Raw genomic sequence first — 24900 nt, forward strand, 5'->3', positions numbered from 1 at the left:
CCATCCCATTTCTGCAGCGACGGTATTATAAGCAAAAATGTCGCGTAGACACACATGTGGGGGACTCTATTCACCACAGCCCCGTAAGGTTTATTGTGCACACTGTAACGGTCACGGCAGCTACGATCATATTTCCTCGAAATGTTCGCGCTGTGACAATGCGGCCAATATCGCGCCGCTCGTTATTCCGTCACGGTGGGAATAGCCTCGGCCTTTCTAAAATCTTTCGTCTGCACCAGATTTGTTTACAGATTCGGTGAAGAACGTACGATGGCGGCCTTCATGAAAACTACACAGTTACTGCGATTGGCATGTTTCAATAGAGAATTTGTGTCGCACAACAATATACTTCAAAGAAACTACAGAACGTTCAGACGTACACCTATTAAAGTACATCCGCCACTAAATGAATATGAATCATCAAAATCCGTTGAGGAATATATCAATGCAGCAGTAGTTACATCTCTGAACCAATCCAAAGCTAAGACTAAGAGAAATTATATTGACCAGAAACCAAAATTGTCAGAGACTCCAGTGGCTGAAATAGGCAAGGATATAGCAAAATACAAGCCAGACATCAAATATGAGACTGTTATGAAGATAGACCTCAAAACAAAGTAAGTGCAGAATAAGAATTGTGAAGCTCATTAATGGCCTAATGATCGTTTGTCTTGGATTGAACTAAAGTTGACCCAGTATGTAGTTTTTAATATATATGAGGGGCTCTTGTAAAGATTCTAGAATCACGCAAGCTCGGATATTTAACATGAAATGTATGTTGTTCAATTGCTCCTATCACATAACCTAAGGGACTCAATGGAACAAGTCCTTTATTGGGCTTTTTGTGTTTTCCCTAGTATATTGTTACCGGTATATACTTGCCTGTGAATCTGTCAATATTTCATACAGTTGTTATTCAAGTAATTTAGGGTCTCGCTATTTGCCGAACAAACCGAACAAAACCGATAAAAGCCGAACAAACCAACAAAACCCAAACAAAGACAGTTTTGCTCAAATGCACACTTCTATATATATATGGTTGCATTATTTGAAATATTTTCTTTAAAATGTGTGATTTCCATGTAATATGATCAAAGAGAAGTTACGTTTTTATCCTCTGCTAAATTACCGACCACAGCTATGATTCGTCCAGCCATATACATCATCATTTAATTCTTGATACAAGTAAAAGAATGATCTCTAATCATGACCGGGTATTTAAAAATGCCCCCCAAAAATGCCAAATTTCCAAAAATGCCACCCTACAAATTTTCCTGCCAAACACAGTAAAAACATGCCAAAAATGCAAAATTTGGCATTAAAACGCCAATCTGGCAACCCTGACGCTCAGTGATAATCTGCACTCGCTGAACATAGATGGCAGGCTAGCGGTAAATTTGTAACCACCAGTCGGTAACTTTGCAGAAGCTAAAAACATAACTTCTCTTTGGTCAAATTATAAGAAAAACACACATTTTAAAGAAAAGAGTTGAAATAATTCAACTATATGCAGTCTATTACACTAATAACACAATAGTAAGAAACTTAATAGAGTGACGTTTGATCCATACCACCAATGATCATTGAGGACGGGCTGGATAAAAACAACTTTGATCATATTTGATATTACATGGAAATCACATATTTTAAAGAAAATAGTTCAAATAATGCAACCATATATATATAGAAGTGTGCAATTGAGCAAAAACCGTCCTTGTTTGGGTTTAGTTGGTTTGTTCGGCTTTTATCGGTTTTGTTCGGCAATTAGTGAGACAGTAATTTGTTGATTAAATAATTTGTTCTGGGTATTGGCATGAATTGTTTGTAAAATATATACTAAAAATAACACTATGCACAACTAAACTATCAATTTAACTTTACCTAATGTAACCATTCCGTTGGGAAAAAAAATTCAGATGAGAAAAAAAATGAAAAAAATGTATTTGCATGATACTGGAACAAAACCAGGGCTTTCAACCAGGTGTATTGTAACATTTCTAGGGACTTTATATCAATCAAACTGTTGTGCCTGGTCTCTCATGTAGAAGACCCATGGGCTCCAGGAAACCAGCAACAAACATTGGTCAGGACCATAAGACTTCCAGAGAAGAGATATTGTGTTGTTGGCAGGGTATTATTAGCGTGGTGATATAAATAATTAATAGGCCCCTTATTGGGCTTTTTTGAGTAATCCTTGGTATGTTATTACCTCTGATTCAGTCTATATTCCTTACATTTGTTGATAATGTCATTTGAACTGGTTATTGGCTTGAATTGCATGGAAAATGATTATATAGTAAAATAAAAAATCTAAATAAAAATTCTGTGTGGTTGTTACATCTAAGGCAGTTTGAGTCTGGCCAGGTCTATTCTGTATTGGTTCTTGATAATGAATGGTAGGGATAAGTGGTAATGGACATGGAACAACATAGTGTAGGCCTTATTGTCTCTTGCAGTCTCCTCTGCTTTTATGTTCTTACGGTGTCCAGAGTGCAGGCATGCTAGTATGGTTCTAGTCTGGTGTGTGAGGGATCTGTGGGACATTTATATGGGGGTTGTTGAAATATTGAGTTTGATGGTTTTTCTTGAAGGGCTTGTTTAGTTATCTGATTGTGAACATGCTTCTGTGTCAATGTTTTGAATGGTTTAGGTGGTAAGTTGTGGTAGATGTTTGAGTAGTATGCTGTTTGTACTTTTTTGCTGTGTTCTGTTGGTGGTGCTTGGGAGATGTAGTAGAGGTCAGGTCCCTCGGCCTCACAAAAATTTTAGGGGAAGATGCTCCACTAGAGCGGGTATATGGGTTTTTGAAAAATATAAATCTTAAGTCAAACAAGAACTTATTTTAACCATATTTATATCCTGAGTCCTCCATATCAGTAGATTCAATATCTCTTTGCACTGAATGGTCTCCAAACTCCAGCACTTGGTCTTACGCCAAAAAGTTAATAAATTCATTAATTCATTGAGAGATGTAGTGTAAAGGGTGGCCTTTGATTAGGGCTCAGGTGTAGAATTGTGTTTCAGTAAAATTTTAGTTGTGCACACCTATACGATAGAGCAGTAGAAAATTAATTATTAATGTTGTAAATTATAATAGATCAATGTAATATATGATTTTCTTGGTGGAAATAAATAACAAAAAAGTTGCTCAAATGTATTTTCTAATTAACAAAGTAGTGGGGGTTGAATGATACGCCATGTTTGTTTTGATAGGTCCCGAGGTCAAAGAAATGAAAGGATGATAAATTAGTCTATTCTAACCTAACCTACTTAACCTAACCTAACCAATGCTTAGTAATTATGTACCTCAAATTCTTAAGATCATCCAGGTCATCGTCATTGTCACAGATGCTGATGGCTTGATTGTTATTCTACCTCAGACAATTAACAGATGACGGCAGAACCCTGTGTTCTCTCATAAAGTCTAGGGAAGCCCTATTGTCTTTGTAACAGCACTTATTAATGTCACCTGGAGTTGGAGAACACCCAGTCCACATGAAAGCATCTGATAGTGACAGGACTGGCATGGTGTCCATATCGTATCCTAGTGGCTTTGCTCATTAGTAAATTTGCTTGTAGCAAGGTTTTTTTTGTTTTTTTATTTCTGCCAAGAAAATCGTGTATTACGTTTATGTATAATAATTTACAAAATTGGTATTTAATTTTGTAATGCTATATTGCATAGGTGTGTACAACGAAAATAATACCTGTGTTCCTGTCATTTTCATATCTATTGGGAGGATTTTTGTTTCTGAAAGGTGTCTTAATGAGATGGTTTTGGTGCATCCCATGATCTATGTGCTCCATTCCGCAGTGTTTATAAATTGTTTATGTTTAATTTAGTGATTGTTGGGAACTATGCTTGGCAGGTGTATTCTTGGGTGTTTGAACTTCATTGGTAGTTATTTATTTCTTTATATTTTCCAAAGTCTGTACTAATGAAGAATTATTATTATTATTATTTATTTATTTATTTTTTTTTTTCTCTCTCTCTCTCGATGATTCTTACCGTCAAGTCTTTGATATCTGAGCTGAATATCACATGAGTATCAAATATAAGACCCAGAATTTTTGGATAACTTTTCAGTTGGGTACTCCTGGACTCCTTTGTCTATAAGTGCCTACCATATATTTTGCTATGATGTCAGTGGCCCCATAGGGAAGCATGATGTTTATATTCTTATGGCATACTGGTCGCCTTCTTACATTGATACTGAGAACCAGAACCTTATTGCACATATGACCTCATTCTGTGATGGTAGGGAGGTAATCATGATGGAGGATTTTAAAGTTTAACTTGCCCACATTACAATGGGATGAGCATTGCATCACCTCTCTTGGCTTGACCCAGTGGGTTAAAGAACCTACTTTTACATTATCAGGGAATATTCTGGACCTGATACTACAAAGGATGCCTTAAATTCAGTAAATTTTTAGAAATGCACATTTATGTGGAATAGTATTAGAAAACTAAATATTAATTTTGTTAATGATAATGCATCAACATAATATACATTTGGTAAATGTTCGTTGTGTACATGGACGGGATATAGCGTTAGAAAATTGATTATTAATTTTGTAAATTATAATGTATCAATGGAACATGCAATTTTCTTGGCAGAAATAAAAAACAAAAGAAGTTGCTAAAAACAGATTTCGTAAGTAACAAAGTCTCGCCAGACGAATGGTACGCCATGTTTGTTTAAGCTGACGTGGAAGAAATAAAAGGATGATAAATTCGTCTAACCTAACCTAACATAAATAGGTACCTCTAATTTAAGGTTCATCTGGATCGTCGTCATGGATGTTGGCAGCCTGTTCAATCACTTTCTGATTGTGGGGTATATAGGTTTTTCATAGCTTGAAGGAATGCGTGGATTTCAACTCCATAACATTCCTTCAAGAATATACATCTCGCGAGGTACTGGTGGAAGTACCGAGGGCGTACACCAGGCCGTACACCAGGCCTCAACTGGACTGGGCAGACAACACTTGACAAACGACAAGATGGCGTCCCAATCCTATGGTAGCGACTTTGTTTGTTAGTATATTAGTTTGTTAGTATATTTTTTATTTTCATATCCACCAAGAAGTTCGCATATTATGTTCAAGTATTATAATTTACAGAATTAATATTTAATTTTCTAATACTATATTGCGTCCATGTACACAACTGAACAAATACCATACATTTTTTTTTTTTTTGGGGTAGAAATCAGTAATAGGAAAAGTTGCTAAAAGTGATGCACAAATGAATGGAGCCAGTGCAGTTGCTTGAGACACTGTCTTTGTTTTGATAGATGGAGGTAGAAGAAATTAAAGTATGATAAATTCATCTATTGCAACCTACCTAACCTAACATGCATTTAGTAATGCAGTACCTGTAATTCTACAGATAATCAGGGTCATTGTTGTTGTCATCATCTTCGACCTCTGAATTTATGAAGAGGTTGAAAAATAATTATACCACTAATAGTGCGACCATAAAAAAAGAGGTTAACGAATAAATAAAGGCAATGACCAAGAAAACTGGAAGAAAATTGGAGAGGATGATTTACAAGAGCTCAGGAAAGAATGGAAGACCAAGATAATGATAAGATAGTTTTTAAGGAAATAAGAACATAAGAATAAAGGAGACTGCAAGAGACCATAAGGCCTACACTAGGCAGCTCCGTATCCATCACCACCTGTCATCCCCATCCATAAAGTTGTCTAATCATTTTTTTAAGACAACTGATAGTTTCAGCACTTACTACATGGTTACTAAGTTTATACTATTCATCAACCTCCCTAGTAGTAAACCAACTCTTGCCTATTTCCTTCTTATATCTAAATTTGTCCAGTTTATACCCATTACTGTGAGTCCTACCTTGTTGTTTTATTATGATGACCTTGTTTGCATCACCCTTGTTAAAGCCTTTGATCCACTTGAACACTTGTATTAGATCACCCTGCACTCTGCATCTTTCCAGAGAGTGTAAGTTAAGGTGCCTTTCGTAAGGCAAATTTCTGAGTCCATGTATCATTTTGGTCATTCTTCTCTGTACTGATTCTAGTGAATTTATGTCCATTCTGTAGGACGGAGACCAAAACTGTACCGCATAGTCATGGATGGGTCTAACTACCGCTAGATAGAGTTTAATAATTACCTCTTCACTTCTATTCGTTACTGTGCTAGCAATGAAACCTAATGCTCTGTTAGCTTTATTTCTGGTGCTAATGCACTGCTTCCTGGTTTTAAGGTCTGGACTCACCAGAACTCCCAAATGCAGGAGAATGCCAAAGATGCAGTCATTCAGGTAATTATGGAAAAAGGAAATCTGGTAAGAGATACAGTGGACAAAAAGAAGTGTACAGTAGTATATGGTCTAAAGGAAAGACATAACCTAATTTGGTCCCTGAGAGATAAGAAAAAGAATTGGCAAGAAAAGTTAAAAAAGTAGTACAAGATGAAGAGCAAGATATAGAAAAGGAAATAAAGTACATAGAATGTGAAAATATGCAGGTGAAAAGCAACCCCTAAAGGTCAAATTAAGGTCACAAATGACAGTGTAAGAAATATTAGCAAATACAAGTAAGCTATGAAAAAGTGAACATTATAAAGGTATATGGATAAAAAGAGACATAAATGATGAGGAAAGAGAAAAGACATTAAGAAGCAAAGCTAAAGGAAAAAAGAACGAGAAAAGAACAGAGACAAGAGGTAAATTTTAGTTGTGCACACCTATACAATATAGCAATAGAAAATTAGTTATTAATTTTGTAAATTATAATAGAACAATGTAGTATGTGATTTTCTTGGCAGAAATCATTAACAAAAAAGTTCCTAAAGCCTATTTTCTAACTCAAAGTTGTGGCAGTTGAATGATATGCCATGTTTATTTTGATAGGTGCCGATGTCGAAGAAATGAAAGGATTGACGAGTTAAAAATCATATGAGGACGGAGCCTCTATTTGTATGATGTTTGGCTTATTACACCTTTTTCAAGTACAAGTTGAGATACACATGCTTTAGATTAAATAAGAGGAATGGAGGGAACAGGGAAAGAAAGAAGAAAGGGGGGAAGGAAGAGGAGAAGGGGAATTGAATACTGGGAGAGGTTGAGGAGGATGTCCCAAATGTCCGTGGGCAAATTGCTCCCAAAGGGTGGTTTAAAATTTTGTTGGCCATGGGTATTAAAGGAATTATGTGGGGTGAGATGTTGAACATGCCCCTATTTTGTTGAATAGTGTTGGTTCCTTGAATGATCGCTGCTTCCAAACACTTCCTGTGGATCTTGTTGGGCTCTCGTATCAGCAGCTCTGCATTCTTCCAGGCCATCAAATGGTTTTCCCTGTTCCTATGTGTCACATATGCATTGGTGGTGACATCATGCCTGACGTCGTAACGTTGTTCACGTATTCGTGTATTCAGGTTGCGTGACCTGCTGATAGGAGAGCCTGACAAGATCTGCAGGAAGTGTTTGGAAGCAGCGATCATTCAAAGAACCAACACTATTGAAAACACTAGTTGTAAACAGATCAATTATAACTTATAGGTTTCACCTCTGTATTTCTCATTGTCCATCCTTGTAACCCCCATCTCAAACATATTTAAATTTCTATTTTCTGCCTTCTTTCAATTCCAAGTCTGTGCCTCATGCAGTCATAGGCACAATCACTACTTCATTCAGCCTTCTCTGTGCATTCATCCCCAGATACTAATTTCTCATGACACTTTTCACACCACCTTCCCTGATACTTTCTTCCCCATTGCTCTGTAATTTATCTCCACCCCCCCATTCCTCTATTCCCTGTTACATGTGACCCTAAATACTTGAGCTCTTTACTTCCCCTAGCCTCTTGTTTTGAAGACTTACTAACGACACTGTCACCCTCTGTACATCTCATCACCTTTATTCTCACTTTCTGAAAATCAGTAATCCTACAGTGGCTGGCAACAGCTCCTGGACCCTCCCAGATCTCTCTTTCAGGAGAAACATTGTTGTAAGGTAACATACATAATTATGCTTAGATGGTAATATATTTTTATGTTATACAGAGGACTTCTCACAGCTGCAAAATCAAGAAAACACAGATATGAACAACAAGTGTTTATGGTAGAAGGCAGCCGATTGGTAGATGAAGCTCTTATAGCTGGTGTCCATCCAAAGACCATTCTCTTCTCCCAAAGAGAATCATTAAAGAAGTTGAAAAGCTTAAATTCTACTCCTGCCCAGAACCTGGATGGACTTCCACTGGTCAAGGCCCCGTATAAACAACTAAAACTCTGGTCCTCCTTGACAACTTGTCCAGGAGTAATGGGTATGTTCCTTGTCAGCAGTTGTAGTTTAAGGCTAAATTATTTTAATGTTTTATCATTGGTATAGTTTGTAATGATATTGTGTTAAGTTTTCCAGGAGAGAAATATTGTAAAACAGTCAAGAAATACCCTCACTTTGAGGTGAAGCATAGTTGCTCACTACCGTTTTGTTCTCAACAAGATTGTCAGAGCTACACAGCCATTTACTCCATTATCTGGCTCTTAAATTATATATTAATGTTGTGCCCTTCACTCTTGGGTACCACCATTAATTAATTCTTTGATACATTAACTTTCAATGTTTTCCTCAAGCAAACCTTACCAAATTCACTCACCGTCCTCTGTAAATAGCCATCTGTGCATGCAGAATTACATCATCTGCATGTGTTAGAATGCTTATCATCCATTCTTGCTTTTCTCCAACCTTGTTCCCTTGCTTCTCAGCAATCAAGTTGTATTTCACTGCTGACAATTCACCAGTATCTCTACCTTTGTGGACAATATTGTACAATACCAAAAATAATTTTGGGTTTATGGAGTATGACAGGAGATGTGGGTCAGTCAGTAGAGTATATTGCAGGAATGTTGGGCATTATCTCAGGTGTGTATAGTATAAGGTGGTTATAGTTTGGAAAGAGTAAGGAAAGTATGGTGAGAAGGTAGAGGTATGGATGCTGGTTCTCCTAAAATTAAATGTAATAAAATCTTTGAGAAGGTGAGAAAAGAGGTTGTTGCAAGGGGTTAAGTGGGCAGGGTTCCCACGGTCCTTGAAAATTCTGGAAAGTCCTGGAAAAAAAAGTGATCCTGGAAAGTCATGGAAAAGTTCTGAAATTCTGCCAAAAATCAAGTGGTCCTGGAATTAGGACTGCCAGCTAAAAAAAGTCATTGAAAGTCCTTGAATTCAGTGTTGCATGGATGTTGGTTGTGCTCAATATTCTACAGTGTGCAGTGTCTGCACCTATCACATGGCTATGGCATCCTTCCAGTTTCTAGTCTTTGTACTGTCTGTGGTGGTTGTACAAATACATCAGGCGAGACATCATTGATTTCTAGCTTGCCTGAACTTTTCAGGGTTTTTCTGAGGTGAGCGATTTAAATAAAAAAGGAAAGAAGCAAAAGGGACATGATTGGCAAAGTTTTCATTCTCAAGTGATAATTAGAAATTTGTATGTTGAACTGAAATTGTAATAAGCTTTTTTATGGGAATTAGAAATTATTTGTAGTTATGTATACATAGGAGGCAGATATAGTAATGAAGTTGACAAGCAATTATGTCTCGCCTTTTATAGCGTTGAAGATGCATGTCTGGGTTTTAACATTAATTTTTCTTTTTGCAGTAGTATGGCATCCAAGAAATGTCATTTCAATCCACTCTGGGTGGAGGATCCACTGTTTTCAGCATGGGTCAAGGAAGACCCCAAGGATGACACCAAAGCATACTGCAAACTTTGCAAGAAGCGTTTTGACATAGCAAACATGGGAGTTTCCGCTCTGAGAAGTCACATGAAAAGCAACTTCATAACAGGATCAGACAGTCAAGGCAAAACCCATCAGCAATCCGCAACTTCTTTGGAAAGAAGCAAGACGAAAAGGCAGATGATGCTGCAGCCAATGTCACCTCCAGTGCACCAGTTGCTAGTACAAGTACAGCTCCACAAAGATCAGAGGTTGCAGCTGTTGTGTCAGATGCTGCCCACCACGCAGAGGTTCTCTGGGCTCTGAAGCTTGTTATGAGCAACTACTCATTCAATTCATCATCTGATGTGGGCATGTTGTTCCCAAGAATGTTTCCGGACAGCCAAATTGCTAAAACTTTCTCATGTGGTGCTACAAAGTGTGCTTATCTAGTTTGTTTTGGCCTGTCTCCATATTTCCATGATCTGCTAGTGGAGAAAGTCAGAAGAGCAGAGTGCTATACCATATCCTTTGATGAGTGCATGAACCCTGTTTCACAGAATGAACAAATGGACTTCATAGTCCGTTACTGGGACAATGATTCTGGTCAGGTCAGTGTAAGGTACTTTGGGTCACAGTTCTTGGGGCATGCTCGAGCAAGCGACCTACTCAACAACTTCAAGGAAGGGACACAACAACTAGATCCCAAGCGTCTGCTTCAGGTGTCAATGGATGGACCTAACGTCAATTGGAAATTTTTCAATGACCTGCAACAGGAGCGCAAAACACAGGATCTCCCAGAACTTCTGAACATCCGAAGCTGTGGACTCCACACTGTCCACGGAAGCTTGCAGAAAGGGGCCAACAAAACTGGATGGAAGATTGGAAACCTGCTAAGGTCTCTGTGGCAGCTCTTCCATGATACCCCCGCAAGAAGAGAGGATTTCACCACTATCACAGGGAGCAAGCTGTACCCATTGGAATTTTGCCAGCACAGATGGGTTGAGGATGCAAAGGTTGCAGAGCATGCGTTGCAGATGTGGCCCAACGTGGAGAAATTTGTGGCATCCTTCAAAGACCCCAAGAAGGCCCCTAGCACTGCCTCATTTGCATCAGTGAAAGCTGCCTGTGAGGACCCACTCTCCGTCGCAAAGCTACAATTCTTCATCTCTATAGTTAAACAACTCCAGCCATTCCTTCAGAGGTTTCAAACAGATGCACCCATGGCACCGTTCTTGGGACAGAAGCTAAAGGAAGTGGTTGTTGCGCTCATGGGACGTTTCATCAAAAAAGAAGTTCTGGACAAAGCAGACACCATGCAGAAACTGGCCAACCTGGACCCCAAGGACCAGAAGAACCAGATGCTGCCAAAACTTGTAGATCTGGGATTTGCTGCTCGAGAGTCTGTGAAGAAAGCTGCTGAGAAGAAACTGGTCAGTGATTTGAAGGTCCTGGCATTCAAGAATGAGTGTGTGACACTATCAGAGCTCACATCCAAGATGTTGGACAAGAGTCCCTTGAAACTGTCCCTGGTTCAATATCTCTCTGCACTGGCTTCAGATGAACTAGTTGCTCCTTCTACAGATGCGGCGACGAAGTTCCAGGAAATCCTCCAGATGCTTCTGAATGCCAACAGGCTGTCCGGCGATGAGCTCCTTGCTCAGTACAAGGCGTTTGGCAGTGAGATGAGGCAGGAACATGCAGCAGATTTCAAGAACTTCACCCCAGATAGTGAGAGGCTGGACATATTTCTGGGCCAGTACTTTAAAGACCACAAGTACAGCAAGCTCTGGTCTGTTTTCAAGATGCTTCTCAGTCTCCCATGGTCAGGCATCAGTAGAAAGGGGTTATTCTGTGAACAAGGACCTCCTGGTTCAGAACATGCAGGAGAAGACTATTGTAACTCTTCGTACAGTCTATGACAGTATTCAAGCCACGGGCCAGCACTTCACTGAGTAACCCTTCACTCCCAGACTGAAAAGGCATGTCAGGGCATCGAGGATGAGATACCAACAGTACCTCGCGGATCAGAAGAAGTCACAGACAGATAATAAGAAATCCTCAAAGAGAAAGGCACTACAAGAGGATATTCAGTCAGCAGAGAAAAAGAGGAAGCTCTTGAAAGATAGTATGGAGTCAATGACCAAGGAAGCAGACCAGCTGGCAAAGAAGGCAGAAACAGAGTATGACTTCACTTTTCTGGCTAAGTCCAATGCTTTCAGACTGAAAGTTTCTGAGAAGGCGGATGAAAATCTCAAACTGGTAAAGAAACTACAAGACCTTAAGCAGAAACTGAAATCAATGGAGTGACTATTTTCAAGAAAGAGCAAAGAGTGAATTATACCTGATACTCTGATATATATATATATATATATATATATATATATATATATATATTGTAATCTAACAGAGGAAGACTGCATAGTGTAATAAAGTGGGTGGAATCAGCTGGCTGTAAGGGGTGGAGGAGGCCAAAAAGGTCAGTTTGTATTTGAAAATTGTTTCAGATATTCTGCTCAAAGTCCTGGAAATTTGATGATTTTTATCCTGGAATATCCTGGAAAAGTCCTGGAATTTAGTTTTCACTTTTCTGTGGGAACCCTGAGTGGGGCATTCAAATATAATCTGTGAGATTGTAAGGGGAGTACCACAAGAAAAGCATGGGTAAGAATGTCCTGTTCTGCAGCATGTCAGTGTTGCCTCAAAATGTCTCATACATTGGGGGAAAGAGGGGCATGGGTACATAAGAGGTGTGATCATTTTGAATTTGTCAGGTGTTCATCCCAGCCTGAGTGGAGTGAAATCCTATTGTAGGCAGTAGGGGAAGCATTGAAAGAAGTCAATGCTGCATCCTGATCTGCCTTGTTGACTCGTTGTTGTTGCACCCTAGCATGAATATGATAAGATATTTCACATCTGCTATTGTCATGCCCTTGTGTGAATACCATAATCTTATATTGTATATAAAGATTATTATTTTGTTTTCATGAGATTGTACAAAGTAAAAGAATTTATTTTCATATAATTGTAGAATGTATGAAGATGTGTATAGTGATACATGCATATACCAAAGGCTTTTTCTCCCTTACACGAGGGGTAGCCAAAAAGAAAAAGGCATAGAAATCACTCCCACCCATTTCATTTCCCATATATTCCACTCCCCTCCACCCTCCTCCCTCTCTCTTATCTTGGCACCTCCTGGATGACGGGTCATCCCTGCATCCTGTCCACTGCCCTGGGTCAGAAGCAGTGTCACAAGACACAGCACATTCACAGCAAGGCCGCTTCATAAATTCGGCGACCCCCCCCTCTCCGTCCCCTCATACAGGAAAGGAGAAGACGGGGAGAAATCCCTTTGGGATGCGTCAAATTTTTTCTCATACATACCTCCTCACCCCCCATCCCCCACCCACTCCCCCTCATGCATCACAGCCTCATCTATACACAACCCTTCTCCATTCACCCCTATCTTCTGTCCTCTCCCGTCCTTCCTTCCTGATACATAAGTATAACCAGATGTACATTCCAAAATGTCCTTGAACATACCATTACATAGAGTCCCACAGTTCTGAGACAACTTGACGTATAAAAATTTTCTGCTGCCTGTTACTATGTATCTCTTGATGTCACAAGCAGATTTATAAAAGCCCTGACACAATCTGAGAAGAGACATGTCTTCCTTCAAGTCTCAGTACCAAGAGGTAATCTACTATTGGCACCTTCCTGATCTTACTTGATGCCCTGGGCAGATTAGAATCATCAGACTCCCATCTATTGGCCCCTTGCCAACAGCGATTTTTTTTTTTTTTTTTTTTTTTTTTTTTTTTAAATTTCACCAGAGCCATTTTTTTAATTACCAGAGCCATGTTTTTGCAGGTTCGATTTCCTTCAAACTATTGGAAGGCTAACTCATTACTCATGTCGGAGCGAGTTTGCATATGTACACTGTACGTATGCATGCGGTGATGTGGTATTGGGTATGGTGCATTGTACATGTAGTCAGCGCGTTGATTGGGCAGCTAGCTGCATGCAACCAATGAAGTTCCCTGCATACAGGTACCATGCAATTCAAAACTAGTGACATTATGTAGCATGATAGTCGTGTACAGTCTAATCAACATGTACTAGTGTACGCGCGCATGCAGCTGATACGAAGCTAGGCTAGGTAAGCCATTGAACTCCAGCAGCGATACAAATGTACATACATCAACAAATTAAAGTTGATTGATGCGTTGTGTTTATGATATCGATTGATAATGCAATGATTGATCACGGTTAAGTTGTGTTTGCTCTGATCCTTTCATCAATGGTGATGGGATTCAGGGATTGCCAAATGATGGATAATACATGAAAAACATTGAATCTTGCCACGGGAGCGATTTTTTGTGGGGGATCGCTCCCGCTATTGGATTTGCAAGAGCGACATTGGAACTTTCCCAAGCGAAATCGCTCGTCGCTCCCGTGTATTTTTTTTGCTGCTTGCCAATCTTACTCAATGCCCAAGCCAGACTGGAATCTTTGGATTCCCATACTCAATTGGCCCCTAGCTGATCTTACTCAGTGCACCAGCCAGATTGGAATCTTTGGATTCCCATCCTCTATCAGCCCCTTGGCGTTACACAATGGCCTGGTCTGAAACATGAAGAAACTCATTGGAAGATAAGAAGTGGTATTATATGGTATCTAAGTTTTGACCATATAATTATTTACCAAATATACTAAAATACATTTACTTTTTTTTTTATCAACCACAATGTACTTTGATTCTAAGCCATCAACATCGGAGGCTCTGTGGAGGCAGCATGCAGAAATTGAAATGTGGTACGACCGAGGACTTGAACCTACGGCTAGCACGTGACCAGTGCTGTAATGACTTAGACCATTGCACTATCTTGATAGCACAATGGTCTAAATCACTACATCACTGGTCACGTGCTAGCCATAGGTTTGAGTCCTCGGTCATACATTTCAATTTTTGCATGTTGCCTCTACAGAGCTTCTGATGTTGATGGCTTAGAATTAAAGTGCATCGTGGTGGATAAAAATGTATCACTATTCACTGGGACCCATTCAGTGTTGTACATATATATATATAATATGGGTAAAAGTAAGGTGATGAGATGTACAAGGGGAGAAGATGGTAGCAAATTTGAAGTGAATATCAAGGGAAAGAAACTGGAGAAAGTGGATAGTTTTAGATACTTGGATGTGAATGTGGCAGGAAAGGGAGGAGTGGAGGTAGAATGTAGGTTGAGAGTAGCAAGTAAATGCCTTGGGGGGATTAAAAAGTGTAATGAGAAGTAGATATTTGGCAGTGGATGCTAAGAGGAGTCTGTATGAAGGAGTGATTATGACAACAGCACTGTATGGGGCAGAAACATAGAGTATAAGAGAGTTTAAATGTGTTTGGGATGAATGTCTGAGAAGAATGGTAGGGGTTAGTAGGCTGGATAGAGTGAGAAACAAGAAAGTGAGGAGGAGAGCAGGGGTGGAAAGGGAGTTGGGAGATAGGGTTGATAAAAAAAAGTTTTGGGATGGTTTGGGCACATGGAAAGAACGAGTGAAGAAAGATTAGTAAAAGAAGTGTGGAAGGCAGAGGTGGAGGGAGTGAACATGAGGGGGCAACCAAGGATGGAATGGATGGATGGGGTAAAGGAGGCATTGGGAAAGATGGGAATGTCTGTTGAGGAAGGAAGGGAGAAGACAGAAAATAGGGATGAATGGAGAATGGTTGTGTATCTCTTCTTTTCCTTCTCTTTTTCTTCATCACTCATTTCTTTCATTATTCATACATTTTCGTAATATTCACTTTTTGCCAATTTTGCTGTTTTAGATAGTACTTCTGCTATCATTTGAGATCTTAGTTTGATTTTTAGTGTTTTTTATTTATTTATTATTATTATATATTTTTTTTTTCTAATACAATCCCATTAAGTGTATTTACCTAGTTGTATTATATGGTAAGGGAGCTATGCTCGTGATGACCTGTCTTTGTATCTCTTAGCATCAAGTTTTTTCTTAAAATCTTGAATAGTGTTTGCACACACTGTTTCTTTGTCCAATTTGTTGCAAGTATCTATCACTCTGTGTGGGAAGTTTTTTTTTTTTTCTCCAGATCTCTTCTGTACTCCCATTTCTTTGTCTATTTTTTCTTGCTCCTCTTGTATCTCATTTAGAAGTTCTTTTTCGGTTTCTTTCTCCTTTTTCTCATAGGTACCTAGCTACATTATGTTTTTCTTTAATACCATAAAGTACTACGCAATTTTTAATTTCCTGCTCCACTTTCCATTTTTTTTTTTTTTTTTTTCTTGGAGAGAGAGATCTTTTATTGTTTCTACCACTTTCCTGGTCATCTCTTGTATTTGTCCTTTGACTTTTTTTTTCAAAGCCTCGTTTTTATTTATATCTTCATTTTTCATTCGTTTGTTCTTGCTTTTGACTGTGATTAATTCCTTTTTTAGATCATAAAGCTCTCTGTTGGTTTCAGCATTTTGAAGTTTTAATGGATTCTTTGCTTAATACAGTGCCCTGTATTCAGCTTTCAGATTATAATTTCATTTATTAATTCTATAACCTCCTAATTTCTTAGGATATTTCTATACCTTGATTCTCTCTCCCTTTCTAAACCTTTATCTAGTATTCCACTTTTGCAAACCCAGAAAAAGTAGTGTTATCCCCTTGGTTTATTCTTGGTGTTTCAATGATGCAAGTCTTTTTCGGTATGACTCCTAATGGTGATTCCGCTCTACTTACAGTCTTCTCTTCATTGGTTCACTATATTTTATGTCTTCACCGTTTTCCATTTTGTGTGTTGTTCACTAAGTGATATTACTCTTATCATTTCGGTCACTTGATAAACATAGCCTTCTATCATATAAAAAAAGCTAGGTAATATTTTGAGACAGCCCAAAGGGATTTCTCCTCTTTTTCTGCATGAGGGGGTAGGGTCACTGATTAAATGAAGCGGCCTTGCCATGGATATGCTGTGTCTTGCTGCATTGCTTTTGACCCAGGGCAGTGGGCAAGATGCTGGGATGACCTGTCACCCAGGAGCCAAGAAAAGAGGGAGGGAGGGGTGGTGAATGGGAGTAGAGTATGTGAGGGTGAAATGGGTGGGAGTGGATTTATGCTTTTGATTTTGGCTACCTCCCTTGTAAGGGAGAAAAAGGTGTTGGTATAAGTATGTATTAAATACTTCATGTCCTAACATTATTTTCATTATAAATCATAAAGCATAGGTACTAATAAATGTCTGTTGGTAATTCTGGTTTTCCTCCACCCTCTGGCTTTGAATAATGATCAGAAGGCATAAATTTTGTCATACCCTAGATACATGGTAAGGATTATTTGCCAGGTACATGATAGTGTTATAGGGACATGACAAGTGGTGACTTTCACCAAGATCAAAGCAGAGATAGGAGAAAACTTGAAATAAAAATAGATACCTTATAAAATATATGTGAATCCAGAATGGAGCATTTAGAAGATGAAGTATCAATACAAGAGATTAAGAACCTTAAGAAATCTGAGCTAAATATATATATATATATATATATATATATATATAATATATATATATATATATATATATATATATATATATATATATATGGACCAAGAGTACACTCTAGACTAAGAAAAGTAAAGATAGTGAAGGAGTTGATATAATATCTAATCGATGAGAATCTAGTGCCAGAAGAAGAAAGAATTATTATACAAAGGTATATACATAGATAAACAAATTTGACTAAAGAGGATAGAGGCAAGAATAGCTGAAGTCAAGGCAGAGAAAACACATATTGAAGCTAATAATAAGTTAGCAGAAATTAATGCAGGGTTAGAGCATAAACCTATCATTAAACAAGAAGAGGTGGTGTTTGATGCCTCTAGATATTTAAGATATTTGCTTAATTTTATAGCAAGTGATCCAAACTTTTCTTTAATTTCCCAAATGAATATTAACCAGGGACATTGGTGCTTACTAGAGTAAACTAAATTACAAGGAAAGCTCAGAAGGGTTATACATCCTTGGCAAGTGATGAAAGTGATTATGATAATGTAAGAAAAAAGGTTCTGAGAGCTATGAGTTGGTGCCAGAAGCTCATATACTTAAATTCAGGAATTATAAAAAGTGTCAACATACATTCATGGAATATACAGCACAAATGGCCAAGTTTGGAGATAAGTGGTTTAAGGCAATAGGAGCTACTTTTGAGAAGTTAAGGGAATGTGTACTTTTAGAACAATTTAAAGCTAATGTGTCATCAAATTGTAAAATTTTCTTAAATAATAGGGTTCCTTCCAGTCTCATTTAGCTGATTAATAAGCACTTTTCCATAAGAGGCCTGACATTCATAAAACCAATTATGACCTGTGTCCTCTAAGTGTGCACAGTATTTCATCAAATGTACCAAGAGAAGCTAAACTGTCTAGTAAAATGGGGGACTTTAGGAATTACTATATGAACCAAAGCCTAATCAAACCCCTTTTCCTATAGTTCCCAAAATCAAGTTCTTTTGTGTACTTTCATAAGATTGGTCATCGTATTTCTGAATATAAGAGTAAACCTCATTTCCCTACTTGTACTCAGCCAGTGCTTGCTTCAAACAATTTCCCTGTAATAATTTGTCCAAAGCCTGCAGCTAGGCCCATACATTGGTCTTGCTAATAATCCTAGCAACACCAAACCTAACTCCACACCCACAACTAAGACGGAGTTTTCAACTCCTATCCTTTCTCATGCTTTGCCATCACTTCCAGGACTTGACCCCTGTTTTGAACCATTCACCATAAAGGGAACTATAATACTCCCAATGAAGAGTCAGTGCCCATCTCTATCCTTAGACACAGGGGCTGTACAAACTCATATTTGATGACACTTTGCCTAATCCTTCAGAATCATATGAATCAGGATGTAATACAGTAGGAGGATCAGAAAACTTTCCCTATACAAGGTGTACCTTTGTACTGATATAAAGAGAGGTGTGGTTGCTGCTATTAAAAAAGTACCTGTGGAAGGCATCCAGCTACTTTTGTCAAATGACTTAGCTGGTAGTAAAGTTACCTGTGGTCACAACAGACCCAGTAACAGAAGACTCCTCCCTAGATGATCTTTCTATATATCCAATGTGGGCTGTTACCCATGTCTAAACCAAGGAGAAACAAGAGTCACAACTAGACCATTTGTGGTCCTCAAACCCATTCAACTATACTGACTCTAAAGACCATGAATCTCTTAACATTGCCTTCCTCTTCTTAGAAAACAACTCTTCTGTTCCCCAAGACACAGAATCTCTTAACACTGACACTTTCTTCTTAGAAAAGAGTTCTACTGTTCTTACTGAAAGCCCTTCCAGTGCTAGAGTATCTAGGGAATCTTTAATCAGTGTCCAAAAAGAGAAACAAACCCTTTCATCCCTCTGGGACCAGTGTGTGTCTAGAGTTCAATCTGAGACATTGTCTCAACGTTATTACTTGTATGAAGGTATTCTCATGTGTAAGTAGTTAGTGTTTAATGTCCCTATTGATCTATTGTGGCAAGCTAAGAACCAAATTGTTGTCCCTTTTAGCATGTGGTCACAAAGCCTATATATGGCCCATGACACTCCTTTGGCTGGTTACCAAGGAGTCAGAAAGACTTTGGCAAAAAATAGAAAGGATAAACAGGGTGGCGGAGTATTAATTTTGACTAAAGATTTAAATGTAACAAAAATAACTGAAGGAAAAAATAATGTAAAATCAATTACAATACAAGTTGAAAGTAAACATATGAAGAGTAGAAAATTTGTAGTGGTTTATGTGCCCCCCAAAAACACAGTCCTGGACAGAAAGTGATCATTCCAAAATATTAGAAGATACAAAATATAAATTAATTAATACACTGAAAGACAGAGGAAATACAGTAATTATGGGTGACTTTAATTCAAAAGAAATATGTTGGGAGGAAATGACAGTGAAAGGCGGAGAGGAACTCTGGGGCAATGTCCTGCTCGACATGAAGGGAATGAAAATCTTAAGATAAGAATGATTTATTAAAATGGGACAAGGGAAAAAGAAGAGGACACGAAAAGAAACTAAAAAAAGATAATTACAGAAGAAATCTAAAAAAAAAAAATAGCTTCCCATAAAGAGTGATAGATACTTGAAACATTAGACAAAGATAAAGTGTATGCAAACACTATCCAAGATTTTAAGAAAAAACTTGATGCTGAGAGATACAAAGACAGGTCATCACGAGCAAAGCTACCTTACCGTATAATACAACTAGGTAAATATTACGAGCATAGCTCTCCTCCCATAAAATACAACTAGGTAAATACACATCCTAAGACATTTCTATTGGCCTCTCATTAGGAAAGATGTTTCCACTATTGTAAGGTTTATTCCTACATGTCAAAAGGTAGGCAAATCCAATCAATCAATCCCCAAGGTACTCTTAAAACCTGTCTCTGCTCTAGAAGAACTTTTCTCTAAAGATGCTGATTGACTGTGTAGGTCTTTTACCCCCTAAGGAAACAAATTCCTCATTACAATCCCCTGTCTGAGCACTCTCTTCCTTGAAGCTATTCCTCTTAAGAACATTAGATCTAACATCATTATTAAAGAGCTATTGAAATATTTCTCTTGAATAGAATTTCCTAGAGAAAAAAACTGACCACGGCAGTAATGTTACGTCATCCAATTTCAAAGCATCTTTTAAAGAATTAGGGATCAAAGAAACAGTGTCTACTTCTTATCATCCCCACTCCCAAGGTGCTTTAGAAAGATTTCATGGAATACTGAAATCTGTACTAAGAAAATATGTTGTGGAAAATAAACAAGACTGGGAGATTAGACTACCTTCTTTACTCTTTGCAGCTAGGTCTTTCACCTAAAAAAGTACAGGTTTTTCTTCAGCTGAACTCGTATTGGGACACAAGGTATGATGCCCCCTGAAGATGATAAAGAAAAAATGGATAAATACAGAAAATCCTATAAAGGTTAATCTTTATGTTGAAAGAAAGTTAGGAAAGTTGGAACTTTGCTAGACAACATTTGAAACAAGCATAATACAAGATGAAATATAATATGACAAAAAGACTAAAGCTAGAAATTTCAAGATATGAGTTGAAGTCATTTTGTACTTGCCTTTTCAAGGAAACTCCCTCCAAGCAAAATATCAACATCCTTATACTATTGTATAAAGAAGAGGTAACTATGTAATTTCCACCCTTGACAAAAAGACTGGTAACTTACTTAAAAAGTACCATTCCAGAAAAAATTTTCAAACAATGTAAGAGAAGACCAAGATGAACATATTTTGTCAGTTAATTCTTCCATGCATTCTTTCAGTATCCAGTTTGCTATTCCGTCTGGGCCATAGACATCCAGGGCTTTAATTTGATCACCGATTTCTTTTTGTGTTACGTTTATTTCTTTCATTGCTGGGGATAATTCTCTCTCTCTAACTTCACTGTTAGGCGAGTTTTCTATTGTGAATACTGATCTGAAGTGGTTGTTCATTATTTCAGCCATTTCCAGTTCTTCTGTAAATTCCTTTTTATCTTGGCGCAGTTTTTCTATTTCTTGTTTGTTTTTCAGTTTTCCATTTACATATTTGTAAAATAGTTTGGGTTCTTCTTTACATTTGTCTATTATCTTTTTTTCATAATTTCTCTTTTCATCTCTGCGTATTTTTACATATTCGTTTCTTAGTTTGATGTATGTTTGCCATTTGCTTTGTTTCTTATCTCTTTTCCATTTTTTCCAAGCTTTGTCCCTTTTTTCCTTTGCTTCACTACATCTTTTGTTGTACCAGTTCTTTATGTATGCCTTTTCCATTTTTTTTTTGTGGTACAAATTTGTCCACTCCTTCATTATAAATTTCCTTTAGTATGTTCCATTTTTCTTCTATCCCTGTATCTTCGTTTTGGAATTTTTCCCAGTTTGCATTGCGAAAGAATGTTTTAAGTTTCTCAAAGTTTGTTTTGGTCTGGTTGTTCTTTCAATTCCATTTCTATTAGTACATGGTCACTTTTTCCTATCGGAGTTTTGTAAATAATATTATCGATTATCTCAGGTTCTGTTGTAAGTATTAAGTCCAATATTGAGGGTTCTTCATTTCCTCTATATCTAGTATTTTCTCTAATCCACTGGGTCGTTGTGTATTCAATGGTCAAGTCAAGGAGTACATTGCCTCAGTGTTTCTCTCCCCCTTTCACTGTCATATCTTCCCAGCATATTTCTTTTGAATTAAAGTCACCCATAATTACTGTATTTCCTCCATCCTTCAGTGTTTCAATTAGTTCTTCCTTTGTATCATCTAGTAACTCAGCGTGATCCCTCTCTGACCAGGCTTGTGTCTTAGGAGGTACATATACCACTGCAAATTTTCTTTTCTTCGTTTATTTACCTTCGACTTGTACTATAATTGATTCTACATTATTTTTTCCTTCAGTTATTTTTGCTACAGTTAAATCTTTCTTGGCCAAAATTAGAACTCCTCCGCCCTGTTTGTTCTTTCTATTCTTTGTCCAACAGTTATATTCTCCTTGTCCCACAGTGTGGGGTGTTAGTATGAACTTTAATTTGGTTTCTACAATTCCCATTGCCAATGATATGTTCCTACCACCTCCTCTGGGATGGGAGGAAAGCCTACCCCATCATCAGTGTGTATTGCCTGAAACAACAAGACTACCAGGAGTGATATGAGGTCAGCAGCTTGGGTTGCCCTCCTGGAAGTATAACCACAGTACTAATGATTTTCTTCACTTAATCAGTGCCCACTCTGTCCCCTCATGCAGAAAAAGAGGAGACTGGAAGAATCCCTTTGGGCTGTGTCAAAATATCCATGCATACTCCTTCATCCCCCATCCTCCACCCACTCCCTTCCATGCATCACAGCATCATCCATACACAACCATTCTCCACGCAACCCAATCTTCTGTCTTCTCCCTTCCTTCCTCAACAGACATTCCCATCTTTCCCAATGCCCCTTTTACCCTGTCCATCCATTTCATCCTTGGTTGTCCCCTCGTATTTGTTCCCTCCACCTCTGCCTTCCACACCACTTTTACTAATCTTTCATCATCCATTCTTTCCATGTGTCCAAACCAATCCAATACTCTTTCATGAACCCTGTCAACCCACTCCCACTTCATCCAGGAGCCAAGGAAGGAGGGGGTGAATGGGAGTGGATTTATGCCTTTGACTTTGGCTACCTCCCTTGTAAGGGGGAAAAAAACTATTGGTATTTGTGAGCACTAATGGTTTTGTGATAAAAAAAAAAGTTAAGAATAGTAAAAGAGGTTTGGAAGGCTGATCTGGATGGAGTGAACATGAGGAGGCAACCCAGAATGGGATGGGTAAATGGGGTGAAAGGAGCATTGAGCAAGAGGGGGTGTCTGTTGAGGAAGGAAGGGAGAAGGCAGAAGAAAGGGGTTAGTGGAGAATGGCTGGCTGTGTATGGATGATGCTATGATGCATGGAAGGGAGTGAGGTGAGGGATAGAAAGGGGTTAGGGAGTGGTAATGTGAATGATATTTTGACACAGCCTAAATGGATTTCTCCCTGTCATCAATGTTTCTGCATGAAGGGATGGAGAGGGGGGCCGCTGATTAAATGAAGCAGCCTTGCTGTGTCTTGCTGCATTGCTACTGAGCCAGGGCGAGATACAGGGATGACCCATCATCCAAGAGGAGCCAAGATGAGAGGGAGGGAAGGGTGGTGAATAGAAGTGGAATTATGCCTTATGACTTTGGCTACCTCCCTTGTAAGAGGGGTAAAAAAAGTCCTTTGTATATAAAAGGTTTTGCAATTAAACTTGTGTTCTTCTTTTAGGAGTATTTAGTATTCCAACTTCACATCCCAAGTTGAGGCCTCGACTCCCCTTAACAGTTATTTTGGATGAAATTCGTGATCCAAAAAATTTAGGAGGTATATTGAGGTCATTAGCTGCTGTTGGTGCTGAACAAGTGATCTTAACCAAAGGTAAATAAGTGTTTTATTATGTTTTGGAATTACTGACAATTGGGTGTTTTATTGTGTTTTGGAAATTAACTGTTACCTTGAGTTTCACAAAATGGAAAACCTGCAGCCCCACAGTGGTTGACAATGGTCCTTGAAACCTTCCACATCTCTCTGGGAAGAAACTTTGTATTGTTTTCTGTTATATCAGTATGAGACTGTTTCTTTGTCAGTTCCCCATGTGTGAAAGTGTAGGAAATGCAATTGAAGTTATGAGAGAGATCTTGGGCCCAGTCTAGAGACAGAGTGTCAGGGCCCCTTCTGATGGAGGTGAGGGGGTTGACAGGTTTTGAAAATGGACAGTTTTGCTGTCCATCTTGTAATACCACCATATGCAGCTACCCATCATTGGTCTCTTGTGATCTTGAATTACTGAAAATCAAAGTATTGGAAATCATTTAAGATTTGTCTTTAGGAAGCTCATTACATGTTTTTACAGTTATATTTGTCTATTTCAGCTAAATAATGTGCATTTAAACTGTATGGTCATGTGCTATATTTTGCAGGATGCTGTGATCCGTGGGACACTAAAGTTCTGCGTGCAGGTTGTGGTGCCCATTTTCATCTTCTGATACACACCTCAGTTCCATGGAGCACATTATCAAACTATGTCAATGAAAACTATAGCATTTACATTGCTGATGTGTGCAGAGAGAACTGGAATACTAATAACTTCAATAATGATATTAACTTTTCCTTAATTGGTGCTCAAAATGAAAAAATAAGAGAGATTAATGAAAAGGGGGAGGAAAAAATCATAGATCCTAGTTATGATGATGAAAGTGTCTTAAAGAAATTTAAATCAGTTCAGTTCAAATCATATATTTATGACAGTGTTAATTATATTACCAGCTCCAAAACATATATAGCTCTCATAATTGGTGGAGAAACTGGATTAAGTAATTCTTCCAAAAAGTTTACTCTGGAGAATGGTGGAGTGCAAGTATATATACCTCTTGAACATGCAGAGAGTTTAAATGCAGGAGCAGCCACAGCTGTTGTGGTATATGAAATACACAGGCAGCACAGATTGTCAAAAGATACATCACAATTTAATATTTCTGTTAACACATGATTTCAATGATAGTATATTTGTTCTTTAACTTTTTCAATATTTTAAGTTTCATGAATATTCTATGTGACATATACAAGGAAAAATAAACTATCAAATTTCATATTGGTTTTGCATTTGTATATAA

General features: G+C 38.1%; 2 protein-coding genes across 2 annotated transcripts in view; one reads left to right on the forward strand and one right to left on the reverse strand.

Annotated features, from left to right (window-relative positions):
* LOC143039844 (rRNA methyltransferase 3, mitochondrial-like) lies at positions 1–24876 on the forward strand. The gene is made up of 4 exons (XM_076210098.1): positions 1–617; positions 8042–8304; positions 23516–23665; positions 24208–24876. The coding sequence occupies exons 1-4, from the start codon at positions 271–273 to the stop codon at positions 24774–24776; spliced, it is 1329 nt and encodes a 442-aa protein (XP_076066213.1). The 5' UTR covers positions 1–270; the 3' UTR covers positions 24777–24876.
* LOC143039845 (cysteine-rich hydrophobic domain-containing protein 2-like) overlaps positions 23693–24900 on the reverse strand; it is a 143405-nt gene continuing 142197 nt past the window's right edge. The window contains exon 4 of the mRNA XM_076210101.1: positions 23693–24073. Coding sequence (XP_076066216.1) covers positions 24071–24073 — 3 coding nt within the window. The 3' untranslated portion in view covers positions 23693–24070. The remainder of the gene's footprint in view (positions 24074–24900) is intronic.

This window comes from Oratosquilla oratoria, chromosome 27 (assembly GCF_046742065.1).
Source record: "Oratosquilla oratoria isolate Oo_2021 chromosome 27, ASM4674206v1, whole genome shotgun sequence".
NCBI classification, from domain to species: domain Eukaryota; kingdom Metazoa; phylum Arthropoda; class Malacostraca; order Stomatopoda; family Squillidae; genus Oratosquilla; species Oratosquilla oratoria.

Excerpts from the sequence above, each read along its gene's own strand:
- LOC143039844 (XM_076210098.1), top strand. The coding sequence starts at position 271 with ATGGCGGCCTTCATGAAAACTACACAGTTACTGCGATTGGCATGTTTC. Across the intron at positions 8,305-23,515 it reads AACTTGTCCAGGAGTAATGG|GAGTATTTAGTATTCCAACT; the intron begins GTATGTTCCTTG and ends TTCTTCTTTTAG. Across the intron at positions 23,666-24,207 it reads ACAAGTGATCTTAACCAAAG|GATGCTGTGATCCGTGGGAC; the intron begins GTAAATAAGTGT and ends TATATTTTGCAG.